The following is a 20670-nucleotide window of genomic DNA, read 5'->3' as shown; positions in this document are numbered from 1 at the left end:
GTCTACTAATTTTCATATGATTCTATCAACTTTTGAACTTTGTTGAAGTGGGTAGAGAGGATAGGTGAGGGCAGGTAGTGTACCACCCTCTAAAGAGATATAATTAGGGTGTTACACTATCAGTATTGAAACAAGAAGTAGGATGAAGCTGGATTATAAAATCACTATGGCCTGCAAGACTTAAGGGTAATCTCTTATCAGTTAATAGGTCAGTCTTAATAGTTATGGTCAGTGTTTCGTGTGTTTTGCGCTTATTGTTTGACCACATTGGTATTTTTAACCAGCTGTTAAATCTCTCTCTAAGGCATAGAAAACCTGTAAAATAATGATGATGATGTGTGTGTGTGTGTGCATATAAGTTTATTATATTATTTTTGGTACAACCATTTAGAAACTGCTGTAGCATGACCTTGCTGATAATGTTCAAACATGAAAGTTTATCATGTTTGAACATTATCAGCAAATTAAACAATATGCTTGCTCATTTTATCTCCATTTTCCATTCTAATATGAGTTGCACAAATCTATATGAAGTTATATTCAGTTTCAATGACTACTCCTATGCACAACCAGAATCTTTGCACTATTTATTTCAGCCATCAACTGGACAATGCCAGCCTTCAGTTAAGCTATAATATTGCGGTTGGTGATTAGTCACCCTTTCAACAACACTGAACATACTAGTCCAAGGGACTTAAATCTGCTAAGTTTGGTATCATATGGTCATAAAGATTGTCTGATATCCATTCATATATAGTGAATAAAAATATATATATATGCAGTGAATAAACTGTCATCTAAATTGTACAAAAATGAAAGTAACACTGATCTCATTTTAACGTATTTACCAAAATTACATAAAAATATCTTGCAATACTAAAGAGTAAATTTATTCAATAAAATCGCCATTGGCTTCAATCACAACTTTGGAATCTCCTGCAACTCCTTTGGATGGTCTTCTTGTTTAAGTTGGTGAATGCTGCCATAATCTTTGCCTTCAGTTCATCTTTGGTGTTACAATGAGTTTTCTTGGTCTCTCACTCAGCTGTGCCCCACACATAATCAGTGGGGTTGCAGTCTGGGGAATTAGGTGGCCAGGTGTTAGGGGTGATGTAGTCACAGAAATTCTCTGACAGCCATGACTGGGTTCTCCTGCTTGTGTGGCACGATGCAGAGTCCTGTTGCCAGACATAGGATCTTCGAGCAGCCACCCTCTTGACTCAGGGCAGCACTGTCTCCCCCAGAAACTTGACGTAGGCCTCTGTGTTGATTCTGAGGCTGTGTGGAAAGATGAATGGTGGCATGACATTGCCATTGCTAGTGATCACTCCAAGCACCATGATGTTGAATGGATGTTTGAATTTTATCACTCATGGTACATATCTTCAGATTGCAGTGTCCTCAGATTGATACCCAAACATGCTGAAATGTTCGTATTGGAGCTTCCAGGGCAAATGCCAAGCAGTACAGCATGTTTCCAAATTTCTGACAGAATGAATTGTATCATGGTGCTGTTTTCACACAAATGGTGCCCAACTGACCCTACTATGCTGCATAGTTGACAAAATCAAAAACAATGCATATGCATGAAATTAGAAATATAAATTTGTGACAATTTACCCATCGCACCCTGTATGTATATATATATGTTTGTGTGTGAACTGTTAATCCCTATTCGTTTTTTTCTCTTTTTTTTTCATTCTTTCTTCATTTTTTTACCTCTCAATCCTTTCTGTCAAAAAACGTGGGCGAGAAATATCAAAGACCTGTCCATTTGTCCCAAGCGTTAAACTAATACACCTGCTTGTTGTTTACTCACCTGTCAATGTCTTGTTTTCTGTAAATTTGAACTTTATATACATACGTGATGAACTTCTTTTCATTTCAATCTTCCAAATTCACTCAAAAAGTTATCATTATTGTGTAAAAGACATTTGCCCAAGATGCTACAAAGCGAACCTGAAGCTACAAACTTAAACAATGAACTTCTTAAACACTGCCACATCAGCACAATAATTTTGAAAATACATATAATAATCAAAATCAAAAATATAACACAAGTTATCTTCATTAACCCTCTAGCATTCAGATTAATCTATCAAATATAATATTTATTCATTCACATTGTTTTGAATTCCTCAAGCATTATATTATGGCTTCCAGATTTTAAAGATATAACTGTTAATTTTTAGAATGACATTGGAGGGTATGTGTGAGGGATCAAATCTAGCCACCTTGAACATAAAGCAGGTAGAATATTTTGGCCAGGTGTGGCTGTTTGAATACTAAAGGGTTGAACTTTTATCTTAGTAAAGTCTCTATAAGTAAAATGGATACAGATTATATTGTCTCACCCATATTACTGGTATTATTTTGGCTCTTTGTAGCAAAAGTTAAAATCATTTTGAAATAAGACTAGAGAAGTTAAAGTAACATAGTACTTTTGGTTGTTTGACTATTATGTGTTACCTCACTGCTCTTCCATGCTGTATAAATGACAAGAAATGCATTAAAAATTTGAAGACAAGGACCACTGTGTGTGTGTGTGTGTGTATATATATGGTGGTTGTCTACTCCTTATGCAAAGTCTGACCACCTCTTGTATTTACACTTTAGATGTGTGTGAACCTTATAAAATGCTTATGTAATATTGTATTATTTGTTTGCAAAATAGATATAAGATAAAAAAAAATTGTCAGTTTTTATTATATTTATTATATATATTGTTTCCGGTATAAATTAACATTACTAAGAAATATTACCAGTCCCTGGCACATTGGAAAACATACTGCCAGCACACCACATCAGATAATTTGAGAAGCACTGATCTAGACAACAGAGACTATCTACTATTTCTAGGGAGCCTCCTGAGCTTTTCACAACATCACAGGAAATAGATGTCCTGAAATGCTCTTATTATTTATTGCTCTTGCTCATTTGTCACAAACAAATTCTACTTTCTCTGTTAACCTATCTTTGATTCCACTGTACCTTTTATTTACGTGCATATACATATATATGTGTGTATATAATTGGGCAAGTGTCTTCTACTATAGCTCCAAGGCAAACAAAATCTTGTGAATGGATTTAGTACATAGAAACCAAAATAAGCCTGTCATATAATAAATATATATATATTCTCCCCTATATATATATATATATATATATATATATATATACTTATGTATGTATGTGTGTGTGGAGAAAGAAAGACGCGCGCGCGTTTGTTGTGTGTGAACAGGTCTGAAAACTTGTTAAAACAATTTTTTTTTTTACTGAACTAAGGAGTTGTTTCCCTTGAACTATATCTTGTCTTCAGTTTGTCTATTTCAAACGAAGATATATCCCATGTTGCATATAGTTGCTGTTCTAAATTGATTTCGCTGAATTATGTATATTAATCATTCATTTGAGTGTTGATTTACAAGGTTACATGGTGACAGTGGAAATTAAACTTAGTAAGAGTCATGATAAAAATCTGAATTTGAATCCCACGGAAAGGTTACTATGTATTAGTGACAAGGAAACTAATGATAACATGTAATGACAAACTAAAAAGGGAGGAAACAGATGTTAGCTCGAAAACGATTGAACAAATGTTTTCGTGTATGAGATGGTGTTTGCACGGTTATATTTGATACCATATTCGTTCAAAAGATACAAATTTATTTCCAAGTAGTCACGGTTGGAGCTTGGTTGTTGTTTGGATCCAAGTTAGTCCTGATTGAGCAGACTAATGATTGATGGCATTCCAGTTGTGACCAACCCATAATTTTTTTATTTTTTTATATTAGGAACTACTTCACTATCGAAATGTGTTCTTCCGTCTGTTTAGATAATACAATTGTAATTTAAAGGAAATTTGATTACAACTTCCTATAGGGCAAGTAATCGTATAGCGCAGATATGGACAACCTTTCTCCAGAAGAAGACTGCATGAGACATGGGTCATCATTAGACAGCATACAGTCTAGTAAAAGAAAGTTCAAGGTAATTTTTCATTGGCATTGTCTTTCAGAAAGTCCCGTGGGCTGCAGGTTTCTCATGACAAGTATTGAAACTCATGGAACAATGTTGTTAAGGTAGATATCATTCTTGGTGTCAACCATGGTATGTGGAGAGATAGAGGGCATTCTTACATTTTTATGATACTAAGGAAGTCACTGAAATGTATGTTCTATAAAGAGCTTTATATTGAAATCACAGCCTATTTTTAATAGTGGTTATCTATAACCAGTGTTAACATTTACTCTCTTCAACTATGAAAGCTAGACAACGCTGAGTAAGTGTTAATGTGTGTACACATATATATACATTCATTCTTTACTCCAATTTCTATGATATTTTCCAGCTTTCCTGTTACATCTCTTATACTCATCCACTACTCCGCCTTTGCCTCCCTCCCAAATATGCTTTACTTACATTCATGCTGCTCTCTATCCCACGTCTATGGTACATTCTAGCTTTTCTTTCTCTCTCCACCCCCTCAGTGATATCCAATAAACTCTCTTCCACTGTATTTTCTCTAGTTTCCCTGCTTGGTTGCTTTCTCTGCATTAAAACTTTGCTCCCTCCCTCTCTCTCTCTCTCTCTCTCTCTCTCTCTCTCTCTCTCTCTCTTTCTTTCTCTCTCTCTCTCTCTCTCTCTCTCTCTCTCCACCCACTGCTATAGTACACTCCACCCTTCCTTTCTATCACTATTCTTGCTACATTCCCCCTCTGCATTTTTTCTCTCACAGTACGTTGCCTCCTCAATACCCTCTCGTTTCTCTCTTTCTGGCCTTTCTCCACAATCTTCAAATCTCTTCTGCCCTCAGTTGGCTCTCTTTAGATTCTTCACCAATTTCTCTCTGTTGTGTTCCTACCCCCTCACACCTTGCACCCATATTCACCCTGGTAAAATTAGAGAACTCTACACAACCCAGCTCATCACCCTTATCACACTATTCCCCCTTCTCTCTCTCTCTCACTAACCCTTGACATTAATCCCTTTTTTTTTTCTTTAGTCAATTACAAATACTCGTCTTCTGTGGTGTATACTCTGTCACTCTCTTCACTACCACACTCTCACTGTGGACCTTTTCCTCTCATCATATTTTAGCCTCTCTTGGGATCTCATCTGAAGTCATCCTACTCTCCTGTATTTCGTTCAGTCACAGAAGGTCTTTATTCTTGCAAATTGTTAGGTGACCTCACTAGTGTTGGTGCCAAGGAGAAAAAAAGTATCCTGTACACTCTAATCTGGTTGGTTTTAGGAAGGACATCAAGCCATAAAACCATACCAAAACAGACATTGGAGCATAATACATTCCTCTGATTCATCAGATCCTGTGAAACTGTTCAGTGAATACTAGCATAAAAAGTAGATGTAAAATGATGATGGTATGATTACACACACATGAGTAATTTTAAGAATAATAGGTGAAGACTCGCTGTTGATTGTAGAATTAAATTCATTTATTAAACTCATTTTGGGTGGGACTTATTTGACTTATTCAACTAGTTAAATAAGTTGCCAGGTGGAAATTAAAGAATTAAATTTATAGTCAAAACTAATTTTGTAATAGGTATATCATCATCATCATCATTTAATGTCTGTTTCCTATGCTAGCATGGATAAGATGGTTTGGCAAGAACTGTCAAGTCACAAAACTGCACCAAGCTCTGCTGCCTGTTTTGGTGTGGTTATGGATGCCCCTCCTAAAGCCAACCATTTTACAGAGTGTACTGGCTGCTTTTTATGTGGCACCAACAGCAGTGAGGTCACTTGCAGGACAAGATATCCCCTCTCCCCCAACTGCAGGGTATACTATTGAGGGACAGAAAGGTCTATTGCAGTTGAAGAGAGATGTGATATCTTCTGATGGAGAGAAAGATAGTAAAGGTGTGACAGAGAGGGGCGGAGGCCATACACCCAGGTTACAGGGTGATGTATATAGTGAAGTGGACTGGGATTGGGGAGGGTATGTAGATGGGTAAGTTCAAAAGGAGAAGGGGAGGGATTTAGCTGGGCATATTGTGTGCACGTAGGTAGGTGGATATGTGAGGGAGAGTGAAAGAGGGGAAAGAGTGGTGGGGAGCATAGATGGGTTGTGGGGAAGGGAGGGAATCATGGACATGGATTTTACTTTGTTAGCTGGGTCTTCTCAAGCATAGCATTTCACCATTTCACCAATTGTCTCAGTCTTTTGTCATCTCCTCTACGAGGCTCAAAATTGGATTATTTAAGCCCAGAATAAACAATGACTACAGTATAGAATAATGGCCAAACATTGAAATATTCAGGCTACTGGACATAATTACTTAGAGTCAGTGAATAAATATCATAATATAATTTATTTTAACACTGGCATGGGTTGCAAAGATCTGCAAATGTATATATTTAGATGACTTGCCAATTATGCAATTTTTACTGCTTTATGTCAGTACTTACTTTACTAACTAATCATGTATGAGTGGCTCCACATTGCTTCTAAATGGATTGAGATGAGAAATCTATCAAATAGAAACCAACAGTATTGTACAGGGTGCAAGGTGTATTTGTGGACATTTAACTATCAGTGTATTACTCTCTTCTTCAAACCAATTAAAAATATTTTGTCTGTTTTGGATCTCCATGGCAGACACAAGAAATGAAAAGATGTGCAGTCATTGTTGCTTGCTATATATGTGGAAAATAGTGATTTTAAAAAATGCTAACTATCTAAATGTTGCTAGATCTTTTGTATACAAAGTTCAAATGGAAATGGAAGACTCTGGTGGTAATGTTTCAACTGTATCAAAGAGAAAAAACATTCTTGGAAAATCAATGAGGGCCATCACCAAAGAATAATCAAAACTGAGGTGCACAAGGATGTTCAGTACAAGTTGTATATGCTGAGAAGAGACCAGATTACATCTGAAAAGTCATAGGAAAACTGTTTGATCCCTTCCACTTAACAAGGTTCAAAACCCTCTTGAATATATGGCATACTTTGGTTCTTCTCTGATGAGAAAGTCTTCTATCATCTCCAAAAGTCTAACTAGAGAACTAACAGACGGTTATGTGCAGATCCTTCAACTACTTCCAGAGTGATGCACACTAAGTTTCCAGCAATGTAAGTCATGACATGCTACCTCACATCTTTCCACAGGGTCTAAGAATTAGGCCCTGCAGAAAGATACTTTGAAGTGCTGCAGACAGTTGTTAAGCTCTGGATGGATGAAGTATGCAGTGGAAGGCCATGTATTTCAACAAGACTCAGTACCTTCTCACAAAGTCCGCGTAACTCAAGAAGGGATATCAGACAATCATTGCAATCATGTATCACCAAACTTGTGATTTTCAAACTTGCCAAATTTTTAATCTCATAGACTACTATATTTGGAACATTGCTGAAAGGGAAACTAAACAACATCCTCACAATACCATAGCTTTACTGGAGGCTACCATTGTCCAAGTGATGTCAAAGATGAATAAAGATCATTTAGTGTAGGCATGTCCACTATTCCAGTTCTGCATTGAAGCAATCATCAAAGCTGAAGCTGGATTCATAGAAAAATCTTATGAGGAAGCTTATTGAGAACATGTGCACTAATTTTTATTAAAATTCATTTGGTTTTTGCTAGATTAGAGTTGTTTCATTAAATTACCAAATATATTCTCAAGTACCTCTCACACCCAGTACTTTTAATATACAGTTTCTGTTATTTTATTTCTTATGTATGTATATGCATGTGTGTTGTGTGTGTGTGTGATCAGGATCATTTTTACACTCACTTACCCATGCTAAGATGGGTTGGTTAGGAGATTTTGAGATAGTTATTTTACAGTTTGATGTCATTTGAGATCATCAGGCAGTCTCACAACTTTCTGAGGATTAGCTATATAAAAACTATGAGTAACATTTTGTGAATGTTTTTCAGTTTCAACAAATTACTATTTTACTCTACCTTTGGTATGCGAGTACTATTTTTTCCACCATGTGTGGTTAAGAAGTTAGTTTTGCAACCACATGGCATTTGGTTCTGTCCCTTTGCTCAGCACCTTGGCAAATGTCTTTTATTATAGTCAAACAAAGCCTTGTGAGTGGATTTGGTAAAGAGGAACTGAAAGAAGTCTGTCATGTGAGTGTCTTTGTACATCCTTTTCTCAGCAATACCATGTGCTAACTACCAACGTTGTTGTTGTTGGCACTTCGTCGCTTATGACGTCGAGGGTTCCAGTTGATCCGATCAACGGAACAGCCTGCTCATGAAATTAACGTGCAAGTGGCTGAGCACTCCACAGACACGTGTACCCTTAATGTAGTTCTCGGGGATATTCAGCATGACACAGTGTGACAAGGCTGACCCTTTGAATTACAGGCACAACAGAAACAGGAAGTAAGAGTGAAAGAAAGTTGTGGTGAAAGAGTACAGCAGGGTTCGCCACCATCCCCTGCCGGAGCCTCGTGGAGCTTTAGGTGTTTTCGCTCAATAAACACTCACAACGCCTGGTCTGGGAATAGAAACCGCGATTCTATGTCCGCGAGTCCGCTGCCCTAACCACTGGGCCATTGCGTCTCCACTAACTACCTTGTTTACAATCTGTTATGAAAACACGTCCAGCCATGGTGCTGTTCATATTCAAAGGACTTTGCTTGCAAACAGATGAAGCTTGGCAACAGGAAAAACATACAGCCACAGAAAAACTGCCTGAACAAATTTCATCTGATTCATGAGTATAGAAAAGTGAACGTTAAAACTTCCTTATTAGTCTCTAGTTAGGTTCCTACATCGATTGATGTTTTTAGACCTTCATAGTTTGATCATCTGGGTGAATAAAGCTGAGTGATAGGTGTTACTACTATTTTACATCAAGTGGGAATTACAAAAATTGTTATCAGCAAATTTAATATTTTCACTTACAACTCCAATTTATTTTTCAGCAATTAGTAATTATCCAATATTTATTATTAGGGTGTTACATGTCTTAATTTATTGATTGTATTTTACTACTAATATAGCTTACTTTGCTCAACTTCTTTATATGCAATTTCATATGTGATAATTGTATTATCAAGTAATGATTATCTACTTAGTATAGCTTTGGGTTGATTGACACTTTATTGAAATTGGTTGATGAAAATTGTAGAAACCTATTATAAATTTTTGTGTGTGTACATGCTTTGATATTGTCTATATACTGCAGAAAACAGTATCAGGATAGGTGGTGCCACTGTTTATGTCTGCTCCAAAAACAGATTCACCCATTGAACCGATAGTCTGAAAGGCTAGGAGAAATGGCACTTTACTTGGAAACAAATAAAGGTTGTTGACAGAAAGACATTCCAGCTGTAGAAAAAATTCCTCAATAAGTTTCAGTAATCCATGCTAGCATGGTCAGAAAACATATTTTAAAATAATTATTGTTATACACCAAGGTCGACTTTGTTTTTCATTATTTTGGGGTTGATAAAAAAAGTACCAGTCAAGTACTGAGGTCAATTGACAAGCCCTCTCCCCCAAGTTTTCAGGCCTTATGTCTATAGTAGAAAGGATTATTATCATTAGTGGTAGTAGTAGTAGTAGTAGTAGTAGTAGTAGTAGTAGTAGTAGCATGCTGAGCAATATGCTTAGCAACATTTTGTCCATCTTCACATTCTGAGTTCAAATTTTACCAAGTTCAGCTTTGCCTTTCATCCTTTTGGGGTCAATAAATTAAGTACCAGTTGAGTACTGGGGTTGATGTAATCAACTAGTTCCCTCCCACTTGTGCCTCTAGTAGAAAGTATTATTATTGTTGTTAATTATTATTATTATTAGTAGTAGTAGTAGTAGTAGTAGTAGTAGTAGTAGTAGCAGTAGTAGTAGTATACGCAACATCGTCAGCATATCGAATAAAATACTTAGTAGCTTTCCTTCTGATTCTTTACATTCTGAGTTCAAATACTTCCATGGTCAACTTTGCCTTTCATCCTCTCTGGATCAATGAAACAAAGTACCAGTCATATACTGGGGTTGATGTAACCAGTTAATCTCCTGTCACTAAAACTGCTGGCCTTGTGCCAAAATTTGAAACAGTTATTATTATTTTCTGAAGTATGCTCTGGCTTCTTATTATAAATACATGGTCAACTGATGAGGAGCATCATATTTGTAAGATCAAATAGTTGAACAAAAACAAAACATGTACAACACCTGGTAAAAACAAATATAACATGTACAACACCTGGTAAAAACAAACAATGCCTACATTGTGTATCCTGCATGGAGTAAATATCCGGGTTATAAATAAATATTCATATTAATAATATAATATTTATAGAGTTAACAAATAAATAAAACAGAACACAGCATATAGTACATCCAATTACAAATGATCAGTAAAAGTATATTACATATGTATCAGAATTAAAAACCTTATCATCAACACAAACTACAAATCTATAGACCATAGGAATGTTCCTTAAGTAAGCAATATAAGAATGTAAATATAAGAAAAAAATCTAACTTAAACTGCTATGTCAGACACACAAATGTCTGGCTGGCCTTGTATTTGCAATAAGGAGCCATTACCATACATTATACCTCAGAACATAAAACTAGATAGAAATAGGCCCAGGAGTGGCTGTGTGGTAAGTAGCTTGCTTACCAACCACATGGTTCCGGGTTCAGTCCCACTGCATGGCATCTTGGGCAAGTGTCTTCTACTATAGCCTCGGGCCGACCAAAGTCTTGTGAGTGGATTTGGTAGACGGAAACTGAAAGAAGGCCATCGTATATGTGTGTATGTGTTTGTCCCCCTAGCATTGCTTAACAACTGATGCTGGTGTGTTTACGTCCCCGTAACTTAGCGGTTCAGCAAAAAGAGACCGATAGAATAAGTACTAGGCTTACAAAGAATAAGTCCTGGGGTCGATTTGCTCGACTAAAGGCGGTGCCCCAGCATGGCTGCAGTTAAATGACTGAAACAAGTAAAAGAGTAAATGAATAACACTAACATTATGTAAAAATTCACAGTGTATTACAATATTAGCAATAAAAGCCATGTTAGAAATGATAAACAATTTTTTCGATCTATTAAAATTAAAAGAGTTAAATGTTAAAGGTAAAAGGGTGCAAAAAGAATGGAAAAAGCATAATGTTAACAAAACTTGTTAAGTCCCTGTATTGAGGAAGGTATATGTGAGCAAGGAAGATAATTGATGGTATCTATGGTAGAAAAACCTGGGGAAGCTACACATGGCAGACATAGTTAGTGGAGTTACATAAGATATAGGAAAACTAGAGAGAGTACTTGTAGTTAGGCAAAGTACAGGGACAGGCAGTGGAGGGTATTTGTAACAAGGGAAGATGAGACAAAGTAACTGTGGCAGAGGCAGACTGATGGAGAAAAGTACCCATGGTAGACTGCAGTTGGGGAGCATTGTGAAAGATATTTATATTAATGGTAAATATAGGGAAAAGTGGTGAGATCAGAGAAAAGAAAGTAAAGGATGAAGGCAAATGGGAAATAAATATAGATGATAATGATGACAGTGATGATGATGACTATGATTTTAAGAATAAACACCTTTCATCTATTGTGATATCAGAATTAGTTTCTCAGTTACACACCATTAATTGTATTATTCTTTTACTATTTACAAACATATTACATCATATACACCAAATATAACAGTGGCTAGTTGAACTAAGCTGAACAATATTCCCTGAAGTATGTCCAGGCGAGAGACAATCACAGTGTTAGACAATTCAGACGATTACACTGACCTAAGTCATTAGGTGACTAACTCTCACTTGTAAAGAACTACTGACCTCAGTGAAATAGTTTTCAGTCTGTAATTTCATTTGTATCATGGCCACCAACTAAAAATGGTTACAATTATTTTGTGTCAATGGTGCACCTGAGGACAGTTATCTCTCGACACGACACTGAAACTTTTCTGGTAAACAATTCACTTGATTGCATTCCGAACTCAGGATTCTAAAAATCTGTTGCACCTTATTGTGTGTTATCCCTGGCATAATTGTCCCTTATCACCGCACAATGTCACTGAAGTTAAGTTATTAATTTTATGTTTTATTTGCTTTCTTCATAATCATTATTTGTTTTTCTGGTAAAAATAGTTTTATCTAAACAACAATGCTCTGTTACTGGCTGTAACATCAGTACTATCATTATGTATGCATGTAACTTTACACACTTATATATGTGCCACATGTGTGTGTGTGTGTGTATATATATATATATATATATATATATATATATATATATATATATATATATATATATGATGTATATATATATATATATATATATATATATATGATGTATATATGCATACATATATATATATGTATATGTATATATAATGTGTGTATATATATATATATATGATATATGTATGTATATATATATATATGTGTGTGTGTGTACATATATATGTGTTTGTGTGTGTGTGTGTATACATACACATACACACATATATATGCACTCACACATTCATACATACAGATATAATTGTATATATGGATATGTGTTAGCACATATGTGCATCTGTATGGATGTATGCATGTGTGTGTGTGTGGACATGTTTGTGTGTGTGTATGATCATTTTATGTCTGCTAGAGTGATGAGATGATGGCGCATACAAACTTATTAATACAAATACATACATAAATACACATACACATAAAGAGTTGTGTGCGCACACCACACACACACACACACACATAGATACATGTTTACATATTTATATGTATATACATATACATATTGACATACATATACAAGGGGTTACTGAAAAGTTCCTGGCTTTAAGGGCATCGTGAAAGGCCTAGTCGGAGGCCCAACCTTCTGAGTCTTTTTACAAAGTTTAGAAAACCTGAAGGACCTTTGCAATAAAAGTGTGAACCTGAGAGGGAAATATTTTGATTAAAATCATAACTAACTGAGCCTCCTATATTTTCTTTTATCCAAAGCCAGGAACTTTTCAGCACCCCCTTGTGTGTGTGTGTGTGTGTGTGTGAGCACGCAAATGTGTGTGTGTATTTATAAATTCAAATTATGCAATAAAAGCAGATCTACAATGTACACATTATCTATGCAATATACTTACCATACATGTGTTGTTTAAATGTTAGAAGCTGCAGTTTTTCACCCAAGAAAATCCCGTTAAAGACAGATAGTGTTAATAAAAAGGTAAAACACATACCTATCTCTGAAGTATATTGTACTTTTTTTAATACTATATATCTTTAATAGGACTTTTCCTATTTAAAATGCCACACATGGTGTTTAAACAACACATGTACATTAAGTATGTAGTATTGATAATATTTATATATACATATATATAATAAATATATAAGAAATGTATACTCATATTTTTGTATATGTACAATAATTTTTATTTAATACATTCAGTGTGTTAGTTCATATTAAGTTCTATAATTCTTGGGGAGGCATTGTCCATTTTGTAGATATTTCTCTGTTTTTCTATGTAGTATTTTTTAAATGTCTGTGCTTTGTAACTATAAGTATATGTTGAGTTATGTTTGAGATTTGATGTTTGTATTTGTGATATTAAGCAGGTGTAGACAAAATGAATATATTGCTTTAATATTTCACTCCTGCTTATTTTCTCTTGATTCCCAAACAGTGTTTATGATTTTGATGCTGTTGACATTACCGGATTGAATGATACTGCCCAGGTGTCAAAACTATAATGAAATCTATTAGACAGCTGATGATGGATGTATACGTTTGATGTACTTACTGGCTATGAATCTTTTGTATGTTCTTGTGTTTCTAAGTTGTTCTTCACTGAAGTCCTAGTTCTCATAGGATTGAAATTGTATGAGAGTTCTTGGTTTATGGTAGTTTTGTCATTTATATTATACTATACATTGATATTGCATGATTGTTCTTATAGACACATGCATGCATACATACATACATACATACATACATACATACATACATACACACACACATACATGCATACATACGTACATACACCCACATACACACACACACACATATGATGTGTGTATGTCTCCCTGTCTTGAGACCGTGTATGTATGTATGTATGTATGTATGTATGCATGCATGTGTCTATAAGAACAATCATGCAATATCAATGTATAGTATAATATAAATGACAAAACTATGGTGTCAGCAAATGTCACCATCATATAAGGAGCGTTGTTCAATTACAATCTTCCATAAAAATATGCCTGGCCTTTGGAAACATGTTTGGGTTGGCAACAGGAAGTGCATCTGCCCATAGAAAACTTATCTCTACAAATTTTGCCTAACTCATTCAAGTATAGAAAATGGATGTTAAAATATGACTTGCTTTGGCCCTCAACTCCCAATGGAATCAGAAAGTATCATGAATAGAGCCATAACATATGGTGTATCTTGGGTATTTTCAGACATGACAGCGCCCATCATTCTTCAGAGAAAGGAAGAGAGATAGACAGAAAGAAAGACTGATAGAAAAAAGGAATTGACACCCACCTCGTAAAGGAATAGTGCTTTATTTACTGGCACTGAAAAGATGCAAAGCAAAGTTGGCTTCACCAGTATTTCAACTCAGAATGCAGAAGCTCAGTATATTGCCATGAGACAGTCTATCCAATGCTCTAACAACTTGGCCAGTTCAACACATTATACTTGTGTGTCTCTATGTGTATGTGTGAAGGTGCATGGCCTGGTCGTTTGGAGTGTTTGACTTACACTCATAAGGTTGTGGGTTCACTTTCTGAACCCAGTATCAGGTTGTGTCTTTGGGTAAAGCACATTATTTCACATTGCTCCAACCTACTCAGCTGTAAATGAGCATTAGCCTTGTACTGGTGCAACCCTTCCTCATATTGGATGGTGATGAAGTGGCTAAGAATGTTGAAACACTGCATTAAAATCAAAGGTTCTGAGTCCAAATTCAGCAAAAGACACCATATTTATTGTATAGTCATACACATATACATAGCACTTAGATAATCTCAAAGGTAATAGAGACAGCTATTAAACAACTTTCTCATTCACCTTGAATCTTTCTCCCTCCTTCATCACAACAAGAACAGTTTTCATAAAGACGGGTCTGCAGCTGAGCTGCACTCACATCATACTTCAGTGAGTTCTCACCTTCAAGAAGATAGGAGTTGGACACCTAAAAGTTACAGAGATCGAATTGATTAAAACAGTGTTAAAGAAAACAAAACATGAAGATTTTAATTCTTTTGTGTCAAAGACTCTTTTTATGTAAAATTTAACATACATAACCTATTTACAAATGTATGAAGTGATCTATAAATTAAAAAACTGTAACTCATGAGCTCGATCCTAACAATTTTTAATTAGTATTCAGGTGAATGCCTAAAAATAATTTCATATCAAAGTAGCAGTGTAGTCTGATATAACAATTTATTACGTACTGTTAATTATTTACTTAGGTAACTTTTAATAATTAAATTGTTCTTTCTAAGCGATTGTCAAGAACATTACGATAAATACCCGCTCTTATATAAACAAAAACAATCCGTAAGTTTAAAACTCGTTCAGTCTCAAGGTGAGAGCAAATTATTTACCTGTTTACAGACAGGAAAATATCTTTGAAGTGTATAAGTAAAAAGCAACTTTAGGAAAGAAAAATAAATAACCATGTTGCAAACGGATAATAGAACTGTTTCTCTTTCTGCTTTTGTATTTAAATAAATAATTAACAACAAAAGAGAAGAATTAAAAAATGATTTTCTTTTTTAAATAATTAAATAAACTGTGCCAAAATCTGTTAAGGTTTGGGTAGAAATACTATTTTTCTTTCAGTTGAAATGTAGAATGTCTGGCAAAAACTTTACTGAATTATAAAAGAATTAATCTGCCTTATGTAATTTTGAGAGTAATCTAAATCTTGTTGGAACTATTATGATATGATTTTTCTCAAAGAAAATCATGATTACTTTAAATGATGGTAACAATGTTCTATTATATTTTTGTTCTAGCTGATAGTAGGGAGAAGTATGAGGTTCTGAAGGGGGAAAGCAACTGAGCCCAAAACCCATTTAAATTTTCTCACCACTCAGAGAAATACAAACATCACAATTTGATTCTCGTCTGTAAACCTTTGGTCAGTTGTCATCATTTTTGTTGTTGTTGTTGTCATTTTCATTTTCTTGATTTAAATTCCTACTCTTATAAACTGTATCATAAACCAAACAAGAAACTTTCATCCATACATAAACAGTCCTGTTACCCCCTGTAGTATTTAAAAACCTGATAGCTAACATAAGTAATAGGATATGAAATCTCTTTTCTAAACAAATATTTGATAAGGCAGCCCCCTGTTATAACAATGCCCTAACTAACAGTAGCTTCAAAGATAATATATATTACAACCCTGAAGGGTTGTTATATAACTTATCATAAAAATATACCTAAAAATAGACCTAGGAAAATAATTTGGCTTACCCCTCCTTTCTTCCTAAATGTTAAGACTACCAAATTCATGTCTATTTTAGATAAACTTTTCCCAATAAAGCACAAATACAGGAAGATTTTTAACAGACACTCAATTAAGATATCATACAGCTGCTGCCCCAATATGAAGAACATTATAACTTGTGAAAATCACCAAGAGCCCACTCTCAGTTGTAGCTGTTAAGACCCTGAAGCTTGTCCACTTCACCTGGCTTGTATGATAAACTCCGTGATATACGAGACAGAAGTAACAGTACTGCTTCAAGATAAATCAATTGAGAAAAAAATTACATCAGGTTATGTGAAAGGGTTTAAAAAAACATTATGCTTATATTCTTCCAGCACATGGACAAAAATAATGCAGCTAAGCTGGCTAGCCATGGATGGAGTTTCAAGACCAGCTCCTTACTGTATACAATCAAGTGGAGAATCATGGAGATCCAAGCCTGGATCTATGAAATGCAACTTATGTGTAACAGAAAGATCTCATCTTCTTAGATCTAAGAATACCAACACACTACTTAATTCCAAATCTGAAACTTTTAGCAGGTGTGAACACACAGACAGGTTTCTTTTGTCAAATTAGAGGACACTAACCACTTTGGATTGAGTTGCTGTCTTGCAGAATTTGATTATGTCTTGCAGAATTTGATTGTTATTTTGTTCTATACCATGTGCATTAATTGTGGTTTCTGCAATCAGAGAAGATGGAGATCTTAGTTTTCTTGCTTCTGTTTCTTTCTTCTTCTTTCATTTTTTGCATCAACCTTCTTTACATTGTTCTTCTTGTTTTATCTTATTTTTTCACTGTCTAGTATCCTTGTTTGTAAAATATATATAATGCATAAACAGAGCCTGAAAGATTGCTTGGAGATGCAGGGCATATTTCATAAATACATGGTCTGATCAATAAGTATCCGGACTGTTGCCATAGTAACTAAGTTAAAGCACATAGAGTGAAGTGGCTTTGTACAGATTAACCTTGCATGTGCACTAAGTTTCAACATTTTAGCTCACTTCCGCTGTTTATGGCAGTGCTTGGAAGGAAGGTGTGTAGTGTATGATTGTCACATTGATCATGACGAAGAAAGTTGAGCAGAGAATCTGAGCAAAGTTAAGCAGAAATTTTGCTAAAGGCTTGGTGATACCTGCTCAGAAGCCTACACAACATTTTCAAAAAGGTTTCATCATTCTCGACACAATCAAGGAGATCTTGTGCGACTGAAACCCAAACTTGGCAGACACATATTTCATACCCAAATCTTCAATGATAATGGACTGAACTGAACTGTAACGAATCTGCACATCCTCTAATAACTCATGGATAGTGATTTGACGATTTACCTTCACAGCTGCATGCACATCTGCAATGTTTTTCTCAGTTCTGCTGGTTGCAGGTCACCAAAAACATTCGTCAAGGTTGACATTTTTCGGTCATCTTGGAAACGTCTGAACCCCTCGTACACTTGTGTGTAGCTCTTACATTCCTCTCCATACACTTTCTGCAACCTTGCATAGGTCTCTGAGCAGGTATCACCATGACAACTTTCTCTGTCATGGTCAATGTGACAATCACACGCTACACACCTTCCTTCCTTCCAAGCACTGCTGTAAACAGCAGAAGTGAGTCAGAATATTAAAACTTATTGTGCATGCTCAACAGAGTTCAAGGTCAATCTGTGCTAAGCAGCTTCATTCTGTGTGCTTTAGCTTCGTTACTATGGCAACAGTACTTATTGATCAGACCTCATATGCCAAGTTAAAATATCATAAAAGCATGAAACTATTAGTAGCTTTTTTTGTTGTGTATTAAATTGATGTGTGTGTGTGCGTGTGTGTGTGTATGTGTGTGTGTGTGTGTGTGTTGTGTATGTTTTGATGCAGCAGCATCAAAATCATTATCATCATTTTAGATCTCCTTTCCATGTTAGCGGAGATTGGAGAACTTGTCCCAATCTGAGTTATATCTAATTGGGAATAACTACTTTCACAGACTGGTGCTGGTACATGCCATTTGGTTTGGTTTCTATGCTTGAATGCTTTTCCTATCATCAGCCATTCTACAGAGTGAAATGGGTACATTTTTTTATGTTACCTATCCACACTAGAAAAGTCAATAAGTTCTCAATGAGAAAGGGCTAAAGAGAGACACACATGCACACATTTGTGTGTGTTGTGTTTGTGCAAGCACACACGTATGTATGCACGTGTGTGTGTATGTCCTAGTCTTGATATTGCATGTTAATTGTAAACAAACATCATCATTCAAGCAATATCATATAAGCATATTTGCAATCTTCTGAAAAGACATATGTAGCCAGTGCTCTGTTTCGATTTGAAAGTCTGGGAGAAACACGCATATTACTTTGCTGGGAAACTGGTGAGAGTTGCTGACAGAAAAAACATCCAGTCAGGCAAAAATCTACCTTAATGAATTTTGTCTGACCCATCCAAGCATGAAAAAGTAGGCATTAAAACAATGATGATGATGGTGGTAGTGGAGATGATGACGACGACGACGATGACGACGATGATGACAATGACGACAATGATGACGACGATGACAACATATGCATCTATTTACTGTGTTCTATATGCCCATTTTCTTTAAGCAGTTATTGTCAGTTTATTTTTTTTTAAATGTTGGAGTGAATATGTTAGGTCATTAGTGTGACATATGATGGGATGGCTGTTGTTGGAGTTGAAACTAACAGATCATCTTACAGTTTGGTGATCACTCCTCGGAGAAGGCATACCTGACTTTCTTCTTGTTTAATATGCTAGCTGAATGCTCTATACCGTTGACTGGAGGAAGAAGTTCAATATGCTATGAGGAGCAAGTCAACAACCTCTGAACTGATCAATCAGGAGACTCTCTTCCTATTTTTTTGTTTTGATTTTTATTTTGCACATAACTGTCACAGAAAGAATATATTTACATTCTTTTTTCATCCTCAGTAAGGCTCTGTAATATCTGAATTTAGTGTGGATGTGTAGTAAGTAGCTTGTTTCTCAACCACGTGGTTTCAGGTTCAGTCCCACTGCATGGCACTTTTAATGTAAGTGTCTTCTACTATAGCCCCAGATCAACCAAGGTCTTGTGAGTGGATTTAATAGGCAGAAACTGAAAGAAGCCTGTCATATTTGTGTGTGGGGGGGGGGGCATGGGGGGGTCTGTATGTGTGTGTGTACATATGTGTTTTACTGTGGTCTCCTTGCTTTGACATCGTATGGTGTCTGGTTATGGAAAATATTACCTTGCCTGGAAACAGGTGGGGGTTGGTGACAGGAAGGACATCCAGCCATAGAAATTCTGCCTAACCCGTGTGAACATGGAAAAGTGACTGATAAACTGGTGATGACGACCATGACAATGATGATGATAATTTGTGTTCACCAGATTTGCTGTATTGTGCATAAAACAGATAAAATTAAAATGGTTTTATGCTTTTTAAACTTGTCCAGCATCATGATGAAGAGAGAAGAATTATACAGAAGCAAACTCTATTTTGGATGGTCCCTGGCAGGAAAAATGTCATCAAAGGGGAGAGAATCTCTTTTCAGTTAAATTCTTAAGTTAGACATATTTCAATTCTTTCTTCTTTTTTGTTTGTTTTTCTTTTCTCATTAATAAAAAAGAAGGTGCAGACACACAAAATTTCACTTTTGGCAGGTGAAGTAGCAGTATTTGTCAGTTCAAGAACCACTGGAATAGTGGTAATGGTGGTGGTAGTGGTGGATAATAATAGTGGTCGTAGCTGTGGTAATGGTGGTGGCGACGGCAGCAGTGGGGGTGGTAGCAGTGGCAGTGATGGGTGGTGGTGGTGGTGGTGGTGGTGGCGGTGGTGGTGGTAGTAGTAAGTGGTAGTAAGTATGTACAACTCCCACCGATGAACATTTGGCATTATGATGTTCGTTGGTTTCACTTTACATTGTTGTTAGATAATCTACTCCCTAACCTGATGATGTAAGCAAAACACACAGACACCACACCTGTAACAGTCAAAAGTATATTCCCAACCTCTCTCTCTCTCTCTCCCTCTCCCACTCCCCCTCTCTCTCCCTCTCCCACTCCCCCCTCTCTCTCTTTCTCTCTAAAACTTTGCTTCAGTGATAAGATTAAAGTCTAGTTTGTAGAGTTATTTACTGCTTGGTACTAAAGGGAGGAATCATAAGAGATGGTTTGTTTTATCTAAATCAGAAGTACTCACTGTTGCAGTC

At 35.8% G+C, this 20670-nt stretch overlaps 1 protein-coding gene across 1 annotated transcript in view; it reads left to right on the top strand.

Moving 5' to 3' along the window:
• Positions 1–3889: 3889 nt before the first annotated feature.
• The window catches only part of LOC106881659 (cAMP-dependent protein kinase regulatory subunit), a 457628-nt gene continuing 440847 nt past the window's right edge, over positions 3890–20670 (top strand). Inside the window, exon 1 of the mRNA XM_052968906.2 lies at positions 3890–3990. Within this exon, the coding sequence (XP_052824866.1) occupies positions 3907–3990 (84 nt within the window). The 5' untranslated portion in view covers positions 3890–3906. The remainder of the gene's footprint in view (positions 3991–20670) is intronic.

Source organism: Octopus bimaculoides, chromosome 6, assembly GCF_046866305.1.
Source record: "Octopus bimaculoides isolate indiv1 chromosome 6, ASM4686630v1, whole genome shotgun sequence".
NCBI classification, from domain to species: Eukaryota; Metazoa; Mollusca; class Cephalopoda; order Octopoda; family Octopodidae; genus Octopus; species Octopus bimaculoides.
The sequence above is the reverse complement of the archived record's forward strand: the minus strand, read 5'-3'. Positions and strand labels throughout refer to the sequence as shown.